General features: G+C 36.9%; 1 protein-coding gene across 12 annotated transcripts in view; it reads right to left on the reverse strand.

The window, feature by feature from the left end:
• The window catches only part of ARID4B (AT-rich interaction domain 4B), a 209,545-nt gene that overhangs the window by 86,377 nt on the left and 104,230 nt on the right, over positions 1–18,938 (reverse strand). For all 12 annotated transcript variants that reach the window (XM_077168373.1, XM_077168380.1, XM_077168378.1 and 9 more), the window contains 2 exons: positions 4,251–4,341; positions 1,203–1,282 (listed from right to left, as the gene is read on the reverse strand). In XM_077168373.1, the coding sequence (XP_077024488.1) occupies positions 1,203–1,282; positions 4,251–4,341 (171 nt within the window). The remainder of the gene's footprint in view (positions 1–1,202; positions 1,283–4,250; positions 4,342–18,938) is intronic.

An 18,938-nucleotide genomic window follows, 5' to 3' on the forward strand; every position in this document is an offset into this window, starting at 1 on the left:
AGTAAGATTTCAATAAGTAGACGGCTTGGCAGGACAAAGAAAAGAAAGTATGAATCATAGTTTAGAAATTCCAAGTAGTATTATAAGGCAGAAATACAGAGAAGTAGTAGAATATGAGACTGAAACATAGGCCAGAATCATAATACAGAAAATCTATAAAAGATGTACCAAATTCTGAATTTAAATGGGAATCCAATCATTAGGGGAAGCAAAAATACGTTCAAAATAAATAAGCATAAAATAAGAATCTAAAGAGAAAAAAACAAAACATCTATAACAATGTCTATTTATAAAATCCTGAATTCTAAACTAGTGATTTATAAAACTTTGCGAACCTTTCATTTTTAGTAACTTGATAACTTTCAATTTAAGAGCATGGCTTTGGTGCTAGAATGTTCTGGTGTGAGAATGACCTCTGATCCTGTTTCCACATTTGTATATCGGTGAGAATAACATCATCTACCTCATAATGCTGTGAGATAATGCACGTATATCACTTAACAAAGACTCTGGTAAATATAAGCACTTCATTTATTCATCCAAATAACATTTATTCTGTTTCTACCCTGTGCCAGGCACTGTTCTAGGAACTAGGAACAAAATAGTAAAAAGACACAAAAATCCTGCCCTTGTGACACATTCTAGTTAGGAAGGTGGGCAATAAACAAATAATTAAGGACATATACATATTTTCCTGTTAGAGAATAAGTACTATGAAGAAAACTAAATCAATGTTAGAGGATGAGTAATGGAAGGAAGTAGGTTAGAAAAGCAATCAGACAAGGCTTCCTTGAAGAAGCTGTAATAATGTCAATTTCTATTATTATTATTATTTAGAGACTTCTTATAGTATCTATACAACCTTATATTATGACAGGATTCAAATGGATTACAAACCACATGTTTCTCCACTACATTTATTTAAAAGTTAAAGGAATCTATATAAAAGTTGACAGAAGGAAATAATTTTTAAAGACCATTATATTTTCTTGGTGGACAACTATTAAAATACCTTAGACAAAAATAAAAGATAGAATGGTGCTCAAGCATAAGGTCTTACACAGACTTCGCGTATTAAATTATAATATTACATATTAACAAATTTTTCTAATTAATAAGTAACTTGACTGACTTGGAAAAGCAAATACTTGATCCTCCCTAAAACAAAACTAATACATATTTATCATTAAATTATTACTTACTTCACTTTCAGCAAAATGTCTCTCTCCTTTTAGGCACAGTGAAGACCGTCTAAGTGTCTTCTCATCTCCATCATCAAAAACTATGAGAGGATGTAAAAATGGAAGCTACTTAAGAATTCTTAAAAGATTAACAAAAGAATATAAATTATCATTTAATTTTCTGAGCACTATTGTTTTAGAATACTACATTTGAAATTCAGTTCATTTTATGTTTTTTAATGAACTTCAAATATAAAGTATTAGAGTATCTTTTTCAATTTCTAGTCAGAAAGAAACAGTACACCTGAATTTAAAACATGTTCTCTAAAACAGCATATACCAAATAAAAATAAGATTTTAGGGATGATTAACTTTTCTCAAGATGGTAAAGGAAAGGCAATCTTTTCTAATGATGGGCAATGACAGAATTATCTGAAACACAAAATAAGATTATAAACTTAAGTATTCGGGTTGCCCCTACAATATGACTCTACTTTCATCATTTAAAGCAGATTTCCCAACTTCAACACTACTAACATTTTATAGCAGAAAATTCTTTGTTATGGGAGGACTTGTACTATGCCTTGTGGGATGGATACATACTAGCATCCCTGGGTTCTACTCAGTAGATGCCAGCAGAATCTCATCCCAGTAGTGACCAAAAAAAAAAAAAAGGAAGTCTCCAGACATTACTGAATATCCAGACAGGAAAAATTTCTACCCACTAAAAACCGCTGGTGTTTGTATATACATAATATGTGCATTTTATGATATATATATAATGTTAAGATTTAATGCATTCATCAAAAGTTATGTGAAGAGAGGACTTTACTTTAAAGAAAGCTAATTTTAAAAATCACAGTTTTTGCCTAACTACCAATATTACGTTATTAGATATTTCACATTAAGTCAGACTGGTTAAATAACGTTTAGCACATTCTTTTTTAATTTTGAACCTTAATTACACAACAATAAAAGGGCCATATTTATGAAACAGACTACCACACCTAATAACCATGTAGACTTACTACACAGATTGCTCAGTTTTTATAAACTATATACCATGAAATATTAATGTTTTGGAATCAAAATTTTCTTTATCATCCCATGTTTCCTTACTAAATAAGAAAAATAAAACTCATCTATTTTATTTCAAATATCTATCAAATTCTGACAATGTCAAAAGCATTTTGCTCAGTGTTTATTGTCGTCTATTACTCACTAAAAGGCACAGTATTACCATCAAATGAACTGCAATAATTGGCTATCAATTTAGAAAAAAATATATAAGATTCTTATTTTAATCCTTTCAAAAAATAAACTGTAGATGGAATTGAAAGCTATTCGGAAAACAAAAAAACTGTAAAGAAACTGAAGACCATGTTGGAGAACTGATTTTCAAAACTGACAGAAGGAAAGGTTTCTTAAGCAACATTCAAAACTAAAGCTACAAAGGAAGAGGTGACTATACCAACTGAAGTATACGAAAAATAAAAACAAAGAGTAAAGTAATAACAGAAAAATATTTGCAACTTAATTAGCAAAGGGCTAATTTCCAGAATATATAAAGAATTTGTATTATCCAAAAAATAAGAAAAAGATAAACTCGCCAAAGAGGGAAGGGGAAAAAAATGGAAAGATAATATAAGCCAGTCATTTTGCAACAGAGAAATGCAGTTGAAATTATATTCTTTTCTATTTTTATGAAAACATGCTCCATCTTACTAATTATCACGGAAGGTGCATATCAGAACAAACCTGAGATATTACGTTATGTCAATATTGGCAAAAATGAAGACGTTAACATCAAAGTTGGTAAGGTTAAAAAACATGTACATTCATACACCAGTAATGGAAGCATAAATTAACAAAGTCTTTTTAGAAGGCAATTTTCATTAACTACTGAAGTTTTGAAGTTCATTTCCCTTTAACCTATTTTCTCAGGAAATAAACTACAGAAATACTGGATAAACTGTGCATATGAAAGATATTCAATCTAGTATTGACTGTAAGAGCAATCATCACCAATAGGAGAAAATAAACTATGGCGTCATGGTCAGGTTCACGTGTCAACTTGGCCAGGTGGTGATGCCAGTTGTCTAGTGCTGGCCTATCTGTTGCTATGAGGACATTTCATGGACTTAAATCATTATTATGTTGATTGTATCCACAGCTGACTGCATCTGCAATCAGCTAAGGGGAGTATCTTCTGCAATAAGTGATGCTTAACGTAATCACTCGAAGGCCTTTTTTTTTGCATGGGCAGGTATTGGGAATCGAACCTGAGTCTCCAGCATGGCAGGTGAGAACTCTGCCTGCTGAGCCACCTGGCCCACCCTGGAAGGCTTTTAAGGAGAATTCAGAAGAAACAGTCACTCTTCCTGTTTCAGCTGGTAAGCCTTTCCTGTGGAGTTCATCCAGACCCTTCATCGGAGTCGCCAGCTTCACAGCCTGCCCATGGATTTTAGACTCTTCCATTCCCATGGTTGTTCAGCCAGTCTCTCCTAAGAGTTCTTTGAGGAATTTCCTTGGAGGTGCCAGTTTGGGGCCCGCCCTACAGACATTGGACCCTTACATTCCCATGGTTGCCCAGCCAGCTTTTCCTGAAAGTTCACTGAGGACCTTCATCGGAATTACCAGCTTGTGGCCTGCCCTACAGACCCTGGACTCTATATTCCCACAGTAACATGAGACACTCTTATAAATTTTATATCTACAGATATCTCCTGCTGATTCTGTTTCTCTAGAGAACCCTAGCTAATACACTATGATATATATCAAATATTATGAACTGTAATACTATAACTGAGAGAAATTTCTCTTATTTTTAAATGAAAAAAGCAAGAACTCCAATTACGTAACATATATATGAAATAATCTCAACTAATATATGTACATATATAATTATTAAAAGAATTTTTAACCTAGAAAGACACAAAGTAGTAACAGTAATATATCTGTGGTGTTAGAGGAAGAAGTGAATAAACAAATTTTCCTTTATCTGTAATATTTTAAGATAAATTTTACTTGCGTAATCGAAAATGAATTTTAAAAAGATTTTTCCCTTACCTACAGTGTACCAACTTGCATCTGTTAGTTTATTGATGACAGCTTCCTGATATGCACCATCAAGATTCTTTACTTCCACAATCGCTCCTACCTAAAGTATTAAAAAAATTAGAAAAACTTTTAAAAGATAAACAATGTTTTCTTTATATTTAAATAGCGTTGTTAACCTTTTGGGGTATATAAACTTAAGGTATTGATACCTTTTCCTATGATATCAAATACCAATAGACCAAGATGTAAAAGAAAAAAATTATAAAGAAATAAATCCCTAAGTAAATTTATAATTGAATTCTTAAATGATTAAAAAAATCAACATCTAATGACTTCAGATTATCAGGCAAAAACAAACTACATTTCTTTCAATAATAATAATAAAGATACAGATGGTCTTAGGAAGAATAATCAGAACAAAAACAAAAATCTATGAGTAAAACAGCATCGGTAAATATGTGTTCAGCCATTACATATTTTGCCATAAAAAACGTCAGGCTTCTTCTAATTCTTTTCCCTTACTATCTGAAGTTCTTATTTTTTATCATTTCAGCCCTTTCTCTTTCCCTCTTCATATACTTTTTAAACTTTTTATTTTGAAATACTTTCAGATTTATAGGGCAGTTACAAAAATATTACAAACCCCACATGGAGAACTCCAACATATCCCTATTCACCCAAATATTAAGATCTGCCAATTATAACTTTTTGGCACATTTGCCATACCATTCTACTTATCTTTCCATCATTCTATCAGTCCATCTATCTACCAGTCTACCTGGTTATCAAGGATATTCACTTAGGCTTCCAACTTAATTGCAGCTAAGCTCAAGAAACTTAACGTTGATATAAAGCTTACAGTCCATAATTGTTGTCATACATCCCAATAGCGTCCTTCTCTCCTTCCCTGTTAGATCTCCTCCATGATCATGTATTGCCTTTAATTGAAATTGTCTCTTTACTTCATCTATCTTTCTTTCTTTTTATTGTGGGGACATATTACAACAAACTTTTCCATCTCAACCACTAGCAAGCATACCATTCAGTGGGATTAATGAAATTCACTAGGTTGCAGTATCCTCATAACTTTCTATTAGTAAAATTTCCCCATCTTCCCAAACAGAAACACCACACCCATTTTCCATTAAGTCCCCATTTCCCCCACGAACCTGGCAACACATACCATATCTGTCTCTGTGAACTTTCATATTCTCTAGCATTTTCTTTGTAGTTACTATGGGGCTTAAATTTAACATCCAAATCTCAAATAATCTTTTATTTGATATCAACTTAACTTCAATACACAGACCATGTTTCTATGCCCCACCATCTTCCCATCTTTATGAGTCCAAAACCACTGTTTTCTAATTACATTTAATGCATTTGCCTTTCAAATCCTGTAGGAAGCAAAAGGTGGAGTTTCAAACCAAAATTAAAATAATACTGGTATTTATATTTACCCAAGTCATTACTCTTTGGAGATCTTTATTCCTTCATGCAGTTCTGATCTACAGCCTAGTGTCCTTTCCATTCAACCTGAAGAACTTTCTTTAGCATCTCTTGTAGTCTAGTGGTGTCAAGCTCCCTAAGCTTTTGTTTGCTGAGGAATGTCTTCATCTCTCTTTTTTTTTTGTTTTATGTTTTCTTTCTTTTTTGGGGGGTGGGTGGTGGGTGGGTGTATCGGCGGGGAATTGAATCTGGGTTTCCTGCATAGCAGGTAAGCATTCTACCACTGAACGACTTGTGTACCCATCTCTCTCTTTTTTTGAAAGACAGTTTTGCCAGATAAACAATCCTTGTTTGGCAGCTTTTTGCTTGTAGCCCATTAAATAAGTCATCATGAGCATCTGGGAAGATGGTAGAATACAACAGGATGAGTTCACCCCTGCTCTGTGGAACAATCAGAGAAGTGACAAAAAGGAACAGTTACAACAGGGTACAAGCAAACAGAAGGACTTCTACATTATATATGGAGGACTTGGATGAAAAAGTGAAGAAATTATGACTGATAAGGCAGGGTGAATTTATTCAGTCATGACTGCACTTGGGGCACACTGCAATTCACAGGCAGGAGCAGGTGCCGAAGAAGTGGTGCACTCCCACAATCCTGCCTACCTTCGCAGCTAGCTCTAGCTAGAGATCTTCCTTCTCAGCTCCCCAGCTGGGTACTTCCACAGGGGAAGTGACTTCTAGCACATATGGAAGTCAGCAGACTTGATTTACCTATGCACAGAGATCTTCCTACAGTTCACAGTGGCTACACTCCACCCCTGAGGCAGTCTGCTATGGGTATCTGGTTTTAGCAGAGTCGATTTGACAACTGGCCAGTGAAAGAGATATCCTGGATCCTGCTACTACTATCTTTTCTCCATGGAGGCCTGGAGCATTCACAACATGCACTGGCAAAGAGGCAGGGACGAAGAAACAAGTTGCACCACACTGCCAGGAACTACCAGGCACTACCAGGCTGGCTGTAGGAAAGTGTTGAAATATTCAGTCCCACAGCCCAAGGTCATTCTATGAGGAAGCTCAGGGACCAAGAGACCCATTGTGCCCATAGGCAGATTCTCCATCAAAATAAATAATGTCCATCCTCCAGCTTCAGGGTTGGTGACTTTTAGCACATATGGAAACCTGTAGCCTTGATAGTTTTTGTACCTGGTTGGGTCCCAGCCCAGCCAGCTGACTTACTTGGGGAGAGGGGGGCCTAAGGGGAAGTGGTGGCCCTAATAGTCCATCTTCTGGGAAGATGTGGAAAGTGCACACTGGTAAACTGTCTTTCTGCCTAGCTTTCAGCAGAATTTCAATTAGAAATACACCTCTTGCATCTTGCCAGCCTTGGTTTGGCAGGGAATCACTGGCAAACCAAGTGTAAAAGGAGACCTAGAATGCAAACCCAATCAACTACAAAATCTTAGATGCATGAAGAAAATCAACTTTCAAAATAACCTTATGAAGATAATCAAATGCCATGAAGGCAACTGAAAATCACAAAGCACATGAAGATGCAAGAAAACAGGGCCCAGCCTATTGACCAAATTAAAACACCAAAGGAGACACAGAATTTAGAACACCCAAAGATGTTCATACAAATCTCCTAAATAAGTTCAATGGGTTGGCTAAAGACATCAAGGATATCAAGAACACACTAGAAAGGCATAAAGAAGAATTTGAAAGAATAAATAGAAATATTAATAGATCTTAATAAAAGATACTACAGATCAAACTAAAAATATACTAGAGACACAAACAGCACATCTGAAGAGGCAGAAGAAAGAATAAGTGAACTAGAGGACAGGACAATTGAATTTGAACAAGCAAAAAAACAAATGGTGAAAAAGATGGAAAAATTTAATTGCACCATATGAAAATGATGGACAATGCAAAGTGTACAAATTTAAGAATCACTGGTGTTCCAGAAGAAGAAGCAGAAAGGCCTGGGAAGATTAACTGAGGACATAATTGGGGAAAACTTTCTAACCCTTTTATGAAAGACAAATATGCAAATCAAAGAACCCCAACAAATCACAAATGGAATAAATCCAAAAAGACCCATTCCAAGACACATACTAATCACTGTCAAATGTTGAAAAGAAGCAGAAAGTCCTGAAAGCAGAAGGAGAAAAGCAAATCACCACATACAAAGGAAGCCACAAAAAACTAAATTCGGCTACTCAACAAGAACCAGGGAGGGAGAAAGCAGTGGTATATTTAAGATTCTGAAACAGAATAGTTTCCAGTGAACAATTCTTTATCCAGCAAAGTTCTTCTTTGAAACTGAGGGAGAGATTTAAAATTCCACAGACAAACAAATACTGAGAGAATATGCTAACATGTCCTACCCTGTAAGAAATACTAAAAGAAGTTATGTTAGCTGAAAAAAAAAAAACAGACAGGAGAGAGAGGTCTGTAGGAGGGCACAGAATTGAGGAGTATTAGTAATGGTAATTTAAAGGATAAAAAGAGATACGAGGGAAAAGAACATACAGATTCGACAAATAAAAATCACAGGATAATATGTCTGGTAGATTCAAGAACAGCCTTTGCAATAACTTTGAATGTTAATGGACTAAAAATCAACAAAAGATACAGATTGGCAGAACAGATGTAAATATATGATCCATCTATAAGCTGTTTATAAGAGATTCATCTTAAACCCAAGGATGCAAACAGACTGAAAGTAAAAGGATGGAAAAGATATTCCATGTGAGCTGTAACCAAAAGAAAGCAGGAATACATATACTAATATCAGACAAAACAGACTTTAAATGCAAAGATGTCACAAGAAACAATTCACCAAGAAGGAAAAACAACCATAAATGTTTATGCACCCAATCAAGAAGCACCAAAGTACCTGAGGCAAACACTGGCAAAAGGAGATCCAAGATGGCGTCTTAGTAAGGTACATGCGTCTTAGTTCCTCCGACTCCAAATCAACTAATAGGTGAACAGAAACAGTACAAAACAACTCCCGGGGCTACAGCAGGGAATGGACACACAGCGTAACCAAGTCTGGGCTGGCTAGTCTGACTGCGAAACTCAGCTGCGGTGAGTGAGATCCCCGAGCGGCGGGCGATTTCCCGAGCAGCCGCAGCTGCGGCGGTCCGAGCTAATCCCTCCCTCCTTCCGGGGCTGGCTGAGAGACTCGGAGAGACAAGCTTCCCAGCCAAGGCGGCCGGCGCCACACTTTTGCGGGCGGCTTCGAGTCCGCGACTACAAGTCTCGGATCAGAGGGCTATCCAAAGTCTGGGCTGGCAAGTCTGTTTGCGAGACTTGGCTGCGGCGAGACCCCCGAGCGGCCGCAGCTGCGGCGGTCCGAGCTAATCCCTCCCTCCTTCCGGGGCTGGCTGAGAGACTCGGAGAGACAAGCTTCCCAGCCAAGGCGGCCGGCGCCACACTTTTGCGGGCGGCTTCGAGTCCGCGACTACAAGTCTCGGATCAGAGGGCTATCCAAAGTCTGGGCTGGCAAGTCTGATTGCGAGACGTGGCTGCGGTGAGACCCCCGAGCGGCCGCAGCTGCGGCGGTCCGAGCTAATCCCTCCCTCCTTCCCGGGCCGGCTGAGAGTATCGGAGAAGTAAGTTCCCCAAGCCGAGGCAGGTGGCGCCCTTCTTTTGCGGGCGGCTTCGAGTCTCGGCTTTAAGTCCGCGGCTACGAGTCCCGGATCAGAGGGCTATCCAAAGTCTGGGCTGGCTAGACTGACTGCGAGACTCGGCTGCAGTGAGACCCCCGAGCGGCGTGCGATCTCCCGATCAGCGGCAGCTGCGGTGGTCCGAGCTACTCCCTCCCCCCTTTCCGGGCCGGCTGAGAGTATTGGAGAAGCAAGTTTCCCAAGCCGAGGCAGGTGACACCCCTCTTTTGCGGGCGGCTTCGAGTCTCTGCTTCGAGTCCGCGGATACGAGTCTCAGATACGAGGGCTATCCAAGCCGTGGAAGCCCCCCCACCACGGGAGGCTTCCTGGTCCGGTGGGGAATCCCCCAGGCCCGCTGCGGCCCGCAATCAGCCACAGGGTCCCCTCAAACCGCGGCAGCTGACGCCCCCACCACGCGCGGCCCCTGAACCAACGGAGAGATTTGGATCCGAAAGCCCCAGGCCATGGAGATCGGTGACTGGGGGAGACCCATTCCAAACACTTGAGACAAACGTGTGCCACGTGCGCCACGTACTGGGCAAGATAAGAAAAACAGATCCCAGAGATTTCACAGAAAAATCTTACAACCTTGCTGGGTCCAACACCCAGAGAAATCTGAATAAATGCCCAGACGCCAGCAGCAGAAGATAACTGTCCACGCTCAAAAGATTGAGAATATGGCCCAGTCAAAGGAACAAACCAATAGCTCAAATGAGACACAAGAGCTGAGACAACTAATCCTGAATATACGAACAGAAATGGAAAACCTCTTCAAAAATGAAATCGATAAATTGAGGGAGGACATGAAGAGGACATGGGCTGAACATAAAGAAGAAATAGAAAAACTGAAAAAACAAATCGCAGAACTTATGGAAGTGAAGGATAAAGTAGCAAACATAGAAAAAATAATGGATAGTTACAATGATAGATTTAAAGAGACAGAAGATAGAATTAGTGATTTGGAGGATGGAACATCTGAATTCCAAAAACAAACAGAAACTATAGGGAAAAGAATGGAAAAATTTGAACAGGGTATCAGGGAACTCAAGGACAATATGAACCGCACAAATATATGTTGTGGGTGTCCCAGAAGGAGAAGAGAAGGGAAAAGGAGGAGAAAAACTAATGGAAGAAATTTTCACTGAAAATTTCCCAACTCTTATGAAAGACCTAAAATTACAGATCCAAGAAGTGCAGCGCACCCCAAAGAGATTAGACCCAAATAGGCGTTCTCCAAGACACTTACTAGTTAGAATGTCAGAGGTCAATGAGAAAGAGAGGATCTTGAAAGCAGCAAGAGAAAAACAATCCATCACATACAAGGGAAACCCAATAAGACTATGTGTAGATTTCTCAGCAGAAACCATGGAAGCTAGAAGACAGTGGGATGATATATTTAAAATACTAAAAGAGAAAAATTGCCAACCAAGACTCCTATATCCAGCAAAATTATCCTTCAAAAATGAGGGAGAAATTAAAACATTCTCAGACAAAAAGTCACTGAAAGAATTCATGAACAAGAGACCAGCTCTGCAAGAAATACTAAAGGGAGCATTAGAGTCAGATACAAAAAGACAGAAGAGAGAGACATGGAGAAGAGTGTAGAAAGAAGGAAAATCAGATATGATATATATAATACAAAAGGCAAAATGTTAGAGGAAAATATTATCCAAACAGTAATAACACTAAATGTCAATGGACTGAATTCCCCAATCAAAAGACATAGATTGGCAGAATGGATTAAAAAACAGGATCCTTCTATATGCTGTCTACAGGAAACACATCTTAGACCCAAAGATAAACATAGGTTGAAAGTGAAAGGTTGGGAAAAGATATTTCATGCAAACAACAACCAGAAAAGAGCAGGAGTGGCTATACTAATATCCAACAAATTAGACTTCAAATGTAAAGCAGTTAAAAGAGACAAAGAAGGACACTATCTACTAATAAAAGGAACAATTAAACAAGAAGACATAACAATCATAAATATTTACGCACCGAACCAGAATGCCCCAAAATACGTGAGGAATACACTGCAAACACTGAAAAGGGAAATAGACTCATATACTATAATAGTTGGAGACTTCAACACACCACTCTCATCAATGGACAGAACATCTAGACAGAAGATCAACAAAGAAATAGAGAATCTGAATATTACTATAAATGAACTAGACTTAATAGACATTTATAGGACATTACATCCCACAACAGGAGGATACACCTTTTTCTCAAGTGCTCATGGATCATTCTCAAAAATAGACCATATGCTGGGTCACAAAGCAAGTCTTAACAAATTTAAAAAGATTGAAATCTTACACAACACTTTCTCGGACCATAAAGGAATGATGTTGGAAATCAATAATAGGCAGAGTGCCAGAAAATTCACAAATACGTGGAGGCTCAACAACACACTCCTAAACAACGAGTGGGTCAAAGAAGAAATTGCTAGAGAAATTAGCAAATACCTCGAGGCGAATGAAAATGAAAACACAACATATCAAAACTTATGGGACGCAACAAAGGCAGTGCTAAGAGGGAAATTTATTGCTCTAAATGCCTATATCAGAAAAGAAGAAAAGGCAAAAATTCAGGAATTAACTATCCATTTGGAAGAACTGGAGAAAGAACAGCAAGCTAACCCCAAAGCAAGCAAAAGGAAAGAAATAACAAAGATTAGAGCACAAATAAATGAAATTGAAAACATGAAAACAATAGAGAAAATCAATAAGGCCAGAAGTTGGTTCTATGAGAAAATCAATAAGCTTGATGGGCCCTTAGCAAGATTGACAAAAAGAAGAAGAGAGAGGATGCAAATAAATAAGATCAGAAATGGAAGAGGAGACATAACTACTGACCTCACAGAAATAAAGGAGGTAATAACAGGATACTATGAACAACTTTACGCTAATAAATACAACAATTTAGAGGAAATGGACGGGTTCCTGGAAAGATATGAACAACCAACTCTGACTCAAGAAGAGATAGATGATCTCAACAAACCAATCACAAGTAAAGAAATCGAAGCAGTCATTCAAAAGCTTCCTAAAAAGAAAAGTCCAGGACCAGACGGCTTCACATGTGAATTCTATCAAACATTCCAGAAAGAATTAGTACCAACTCTCCTCAAACTCTTCAAAAAAATCGAAGTGGAGGGAAAACTACCTAACTCATTCTATGAAGCCAACATTACCCTCATACCAAAACCAGGCAAAGATATTACAAGAAAAGAAAACTACAGGCCGATCTCTCTAATGAATATTGATGCAAAAATCCTCAATAAAATTCTAGCAAATCGAATCCAACAACACATTAAAAGAATTATACATCATGACCAAGTAGGATTCATCCCAGGTATGCAAGGATGGTTCAACATAAGAAAATCAATTAATGTAATACACCATATCAACAAATTAAAGCAGAAAAATCACATGATCATCTCAATTGATGCAGAGAAGGCATTTGACAAGATTCAACATCCTTTCCTGTTGAAAACACTTCAAAGGATAGGAATACAAGGGAACTTCCTTAAAATGATAGAGGGAATATATGAAAAACCCACAGCTAATATCATCCTTAATGGGGAAAAATTGAAAACGTTCCCCCTAAGATCAGGAACAAGACAAGGATATCCACCTCACCACTATTATTCAACATTGTGTTGGAGGTTCTAGCCAGAGCAATTAGACAAGAAAAAGAAATACAAGGCATCAAAATTGGAAAGGAAGAAGTAAAACTATCACTGTTTGCAGACGATATGATACTATACGTCGAAAACCCGGAAAAATCCACAACAAAACTACTAGAGCTAATAAATGAGTACAGCAAAGTAGCAGGTTACAAGATCAACATTCAAAAATCTGTAGCATTTCAATACACTAGCAATGAACAAGCAGAGGGGGAAATCAAGAAACGAATCCCATTTACAATTGCAACTAAAAGAATAAAATACCTAGGAATAAATTTAACTAAAGAGACAAAAGACCTATACAAAGAAAAATACAAAAAACTGCTAAAAGAAATCACAGAAGACCTAAACAGATGGAAGGGCATACCGTGTTCATGGATTGGAAGACTAAATATAGTTAAGATGTCAATCCTACCTAAATTGATTTACAGATTCAATGCAATACCAATCAAAATCCCAACAACTTATTTTTCAGAAATAGAAAAACCAATAAGCAAATTTATCTGGAAGGGCAGGGTGCCCCGAATTGCTAAAAACATCTTGAGGAAAAAAAACGAAGCTGGAGGTCTTGCGCTGCCAGACTTTAAGGCATATTATGAAGCCACAGTGGTCAAAACAGCATGGTATTGGCATAAAGATAGATATATCGACCAATGGAATCGAATAGAGTGCTCAGATATAGACCCTCTCATCTATGGTCATTTGATCTTTGATAAGGGAGTCAAGCCAACTCACCTGGGACAGAACAGTCTCTTCAATAAATGGTGCCTAGAGAACTGGATATCCATATGCAAAAGAATGAAAGAAGACCCATATCTCACACCCTATACAAAAGTTAACTCAAAATGGATCAAAGATCTAAACATTAGGTCTAAGACCATAGAACAGTTAGAGGAAAATGTAGGGAGATATCTTATGAATCTTACAATTGGAGGCGGTTTTATGGACCTTACACCTAAAGCAAGAGCACTGAAGAAGGAAATAAATAAATGGGAACTCCTCAAAATTAAACACTTTTGTGCATCAAAGAACTTCATCAAGAAAGTAGAAAGACAGCCTACACAATGGGAATCAATATTTGGAAACGACATATCAGATAAAGGTCTAGTATCCAGAATTTATAAGGAGATTGTTCAACTCAACAACAAAAAGACAGCCAACCCAATTACAAAATGGGAAAAAGACTTGAATAGACACCTCTCAGAGGAGGAAATACAAATGGCCAAAAGACACATGAAGAGATGCTCAATGTCCCTGGCCATTAGAGAAATGCAAATCAAAACCACAATGAGATATCATCTCACACCCACCAGAATGGCCATTATCAACAAAACAGAAAATGACAAGTGCTGGAGAGGATGCGGAGAAAGAGGCACACTTATCCACTGTTGGTGGGAATGTCAAATGGTGCAACCACTGTGGAAAGCAGTTTGGCGGTTCCTCAAAAAGCTGAATATAGAATTGCCATACGATCCAGCAATACCATTGCTGGGAATCTACTCAAAGGAATTAAGGGCAAAAACTCAAACAGACATTTGCACACCAATGTTTATAGCAGCGTTATTTACAATTGCAAAGAGATGGAAACAGCCAAAATGTCCATCAACAGACGAGTGGCTAAACAAACTGTGGTATATACGTACGATGGAATATTATGCAGCGTTAAGACAGGATAAACTTATGAAGCATGTAATAACATGGATGGACCTAGAAAACATTATGCTGAGTGAGTCTAGCCAAAAGCTAAAAGACAAATACTGTATGGTCCCAATGATGTGAATCGACACTCGAGAATAAACTTGGAATATGTCATTGGTAACAGAGTTCAGCAGGAGTTAGAAACAGGGTAAGATAATGGGTAATCGGAGCTGATGGAATACAGATGGTGCAATAGGACTAGATACAAAAACTCAAAAATGGACAGTACAATAATACCTAATTGTAAAGTAATCATGTTAAAATACTGAACGAAGCTGCATCCGAGCTATAGGTTTTTGTTTTGTTTTGGTTTGTTTGTTTTGTTCTTATTATTATTACTTTTATTTTTTTTCTCTACATTAACATTCTATATCTTTTTCTGTTATAATGCTAGTTCTTCTAAACCGATGCAAATGTACTAAGAAACGATGATCATGCATCTATGTGATGATGTTAAGAATTACTGATTGCATATGTAGAATGGTATGACGTCTAAAAAAAAAAAAAAAATGGTCAGCACAATACTGCCTAATTGTAATGTAATTATCTTGGAACGCTGAATGAAGCTGCATCTGATCTATAGTTTTTTTTTGTTTGTTTTGTTTTTTTTTTCTCTTATATATTTTTGTACTTTTTATTTTTATTTGTGTTTTCTCTCTGTGTTATCACTTTATTTCTTTTTCTGTTGTAGTGCTATTTCTTTCTCTAAATCGATGCATATGTACTGAGAAATGATGACCATACACCTATGTGATGATATTAAGAATTACTGATTGCATATGTAGAATGGATTGATTTCTATTGTTGTGTTAGTTAATTTTTTTAATTAATAAAAAAAAAAAAAAAAAAACACTGGCAAAAGCGGAGGGAGCAACAGACATTTCAACAATAACAGCAGATTTCAATACACAACTCTCCTCTATATCTAGAATCACCAGACAGAGGATCACATTATTTAGAAAACCTTAACAATATGAAAAACGAACTAGACCTAACAGATAGAAAGACAATACACTCAAAACTCAAAGATACACATTCTTCTCTAGTGCTAACGGAACATTCTCCAGGATAAATCATATGTTGGGGCACAAAAAGTCTCCATAAATTTTAAAAGACAGACAAAGCATTGCCCTCATCACAATGGAACAAACCTGGAAATCAATAACCACCAAAGAACTAGAATTTTCACAAACATGTGAAGCCTAAATACCATACTCTTAAACAATCAGTGGGTCAAAGAAGAAACTGCAAGAGAAATAAGTAAATATATGGAGATGAATGAAAATGACAATATAACATATTAGAACTTACAGGATCTGTCAAAGGAAGTAGTGAGTGGGAAATATATTGCTCTAAATGCCTATATAAAAAAGAAGAGTAAAACTGGAGGACTTAAATGCTCACATGGAAGAATTAGAGGAAGAATAGCAAACCAACCCAAAGTAAATAGAAGAGAAATAATAGATTAAAACAGAAATAAATGAATTTGTGAACCAACAAATGACAGAAAGAATCAATAAAACCAAAAGTTGGTTCTTTGAGAAAATCAATAAAATTGATGGACACTTAGCTAGACTGACAAAGACAAAAAGAGAGAGGATGCAAACACATAAAATCTGAAATGAGAGGGGATCATTACCATGGACCCAGAAGAAATAAAAAAAACTATAAGAGGACACTATGAACAACTCTACAACAACAAATTAGAAAACTTAGATATGAAATGGACAAATTCTTAGAAACACATGAACAACCTACACTGACTTGAGAAGAAACAGAAGACCCCAACAAACTAACAACAAGTAAAAAGATTGTATTAGTCATCAAAAATTTTCCTACAAAAGAAAAGCCCAGGGCCAGAAGACTTCAGAGGGGAGTTTTAAGAAACATTCAAAAATGAACTAACACCATTCCTGCTAAAACTCTTCCAAAATAGTGAGGAAAAAGGAAAACTACTTAACTCATTTTATGAAACCAACATCACTCAAATAGCAAAATGGGATAAAGACACTACAAGTAAGGAAAACTACAGGTCAATCTCCCTGTTGAATATACATGCAAAATTTTTCAACAAGACTTGCAAATCGAATCCAACGGCACATTAAATGAATTATACACCACGACCGAGTGGGCTTTATTCTAGGTATGCAATAGTGGCTCAGCACAAGAAAATCAATGTAACACAACATATTACAAGTTGAAAGGGAAAAAAATCACATGATCATCTCAATTGATACTGAAAAGAGCATTCAACAAAATTCAAAAGATAGGAATCAAAGGAAATGTCCTTAATATGATAAATGGCATATACGGAAAATCCCACAGTCAGCATAATACTCAATAGCGAAAGACTGAAAGGCTCTCCCCTGAGATTGGGAATGAAGCAAGGATGCTCACTGTCACCGCTATTATATAATACTGTGCTAGAAGTTCTAACTAGACTAATCAGGCAAGGAAAAGAAATAAAAGGCATCCACATCAGACAGGAAGAAATGAAGTGTTCATTATTTGCAGAAGACATGATCCTATATTTGGAGAATCATGAAAAATCTACAACAGAGCTACCTGAGCTAATAAACAAATTCAGCAAATTAGCACAATAAAAGATTAATATGCCAAAAAGCAGTTAATATTTCTATAAACCTAAGGATACAATTAAAAAAAATTCTATTCACAAGAGCAATTAAAACAATCAAGTATCTAGGAATAAATTTAACCAGGAACATAAAGGATATGTATACAGAAAACTACAAAACACTGCTAAAAGAAATGAAAGACGACTGAAACAGATGGAAAGATGTTCCATGTTCAGATAAGAAGGTTAAACGTCATTAAAATGTTAATTCTACCCAAATTAATTTACAAATTCAATGCAATCTAATCAAAATTTTAAAAACGTACTGGAAAATATTGGAAAAGCTAGTTATCAAATTTATTCGGAAGAGAAAGGGGCCTCAAATAGCCAACATGATAAAAAAAGAATGAAGTGAGAGGACTTACACTTACTGATTTTAAAGCCACAGTAGTCAAAACAGGATGGTATTGGCACAAAGACAGACATATTGATCAATGGAATCAAACTGAGCTTTTGGAAATAGATGACCAAATCAATGGTCAACTGATCTTCAAAACAGCCCCAAATCCACTGAACTGGGATAGAATAGTCTTTTCGATAAATGGGCACTGGAGAACTGGATATCCATAGCCAAAGGAATTAAAAAAGACCCCTACCTCATATGCTATACAAAATTAACTCAAAGTAGAGCAAAGATCTAAAGATAAGCGCAAGTACCAGAAAACTGCTAAAAGAAAATATAGGGAAACATCTTCAAGACCTAGTAATAGGAGGTAGCTTCTTAGACCTTACACCCAAAGCACAGACAATGAAAGAAAAATAGATAAATGGGATCTCCTCAAAATTAAATACTTCTGTGCTTCAAAGGAATTTGTCAAAAGGGGGAAGAAACAGCCAAGTCAATGGGAGGAAATATTTGGAAATCATGTTTTAGTTTGAGCTGCCAGAACACACTATACCAGGAACTGAATAGCTTTTAAGGGGGAATTTATTAAGTTGCAAGTTTACAATTCTAAGGCCGTAAAAATGTTCAAATTAAGGCAAGGCTACAAAAATGTCCAAACCAAGGCATCCAAGAAAAGAAACCTTAGTTCAAGAAGGCCAGTGACAACTGGGTGTTCTCTCTCAGCTGGAAAGGCACATGGCAATGTCTGCTAGCTTTGCCTCTTGGCATCTTCAACGGCTTCCCCAGGGGCAATTAATTTATGCATTCCAAAGGTCTCTGGTTGTGTGGGCTCTGTTGGCCCTAAAGCTTTTTCCAAATGGTGCCTCTTAAAGGGCTCCAGTGAGCAACCCCACCTTGAATGGATGGAGACACACCACCACGGAAACTACCTAATCAAAATGTACCATCCACACTTGGGTGGATCAAATCTCCATGGAAACAATCAAAGATATCCTATCTAGCAATATTGAATGAGGGGTAAAAAACTTGACTCTTCTGGCATAAACAACAGATTTAAACCAGCATACCATATATCTGATAAGGATTTGATATCCAGTATATAAGAAGAAATGATACAATTCAACAACAACAAAAGAACAAACAATCCAATTATAAAATGGGCAAAAGAAACAGACATTTTTCCAAAGAGGACATACAAATG

The sequence above is a fragment of the Tamandua tetradactyla genome, chromosome 7 (assembly GCF_023851605.1).
Source record: "Tamandua tetradactyla isolate mTamTet1 chromosome 7, mTamTet1.pri, whole genome shotgun sequence".
Classification (NCBI taxonomy): domain Eukaryota; kingdom Metazoa; phylum Chordata; class Mammalia; order Pilosa; family Myrmecophagidae; genus Tamandua; species Tamandua tetradactyla.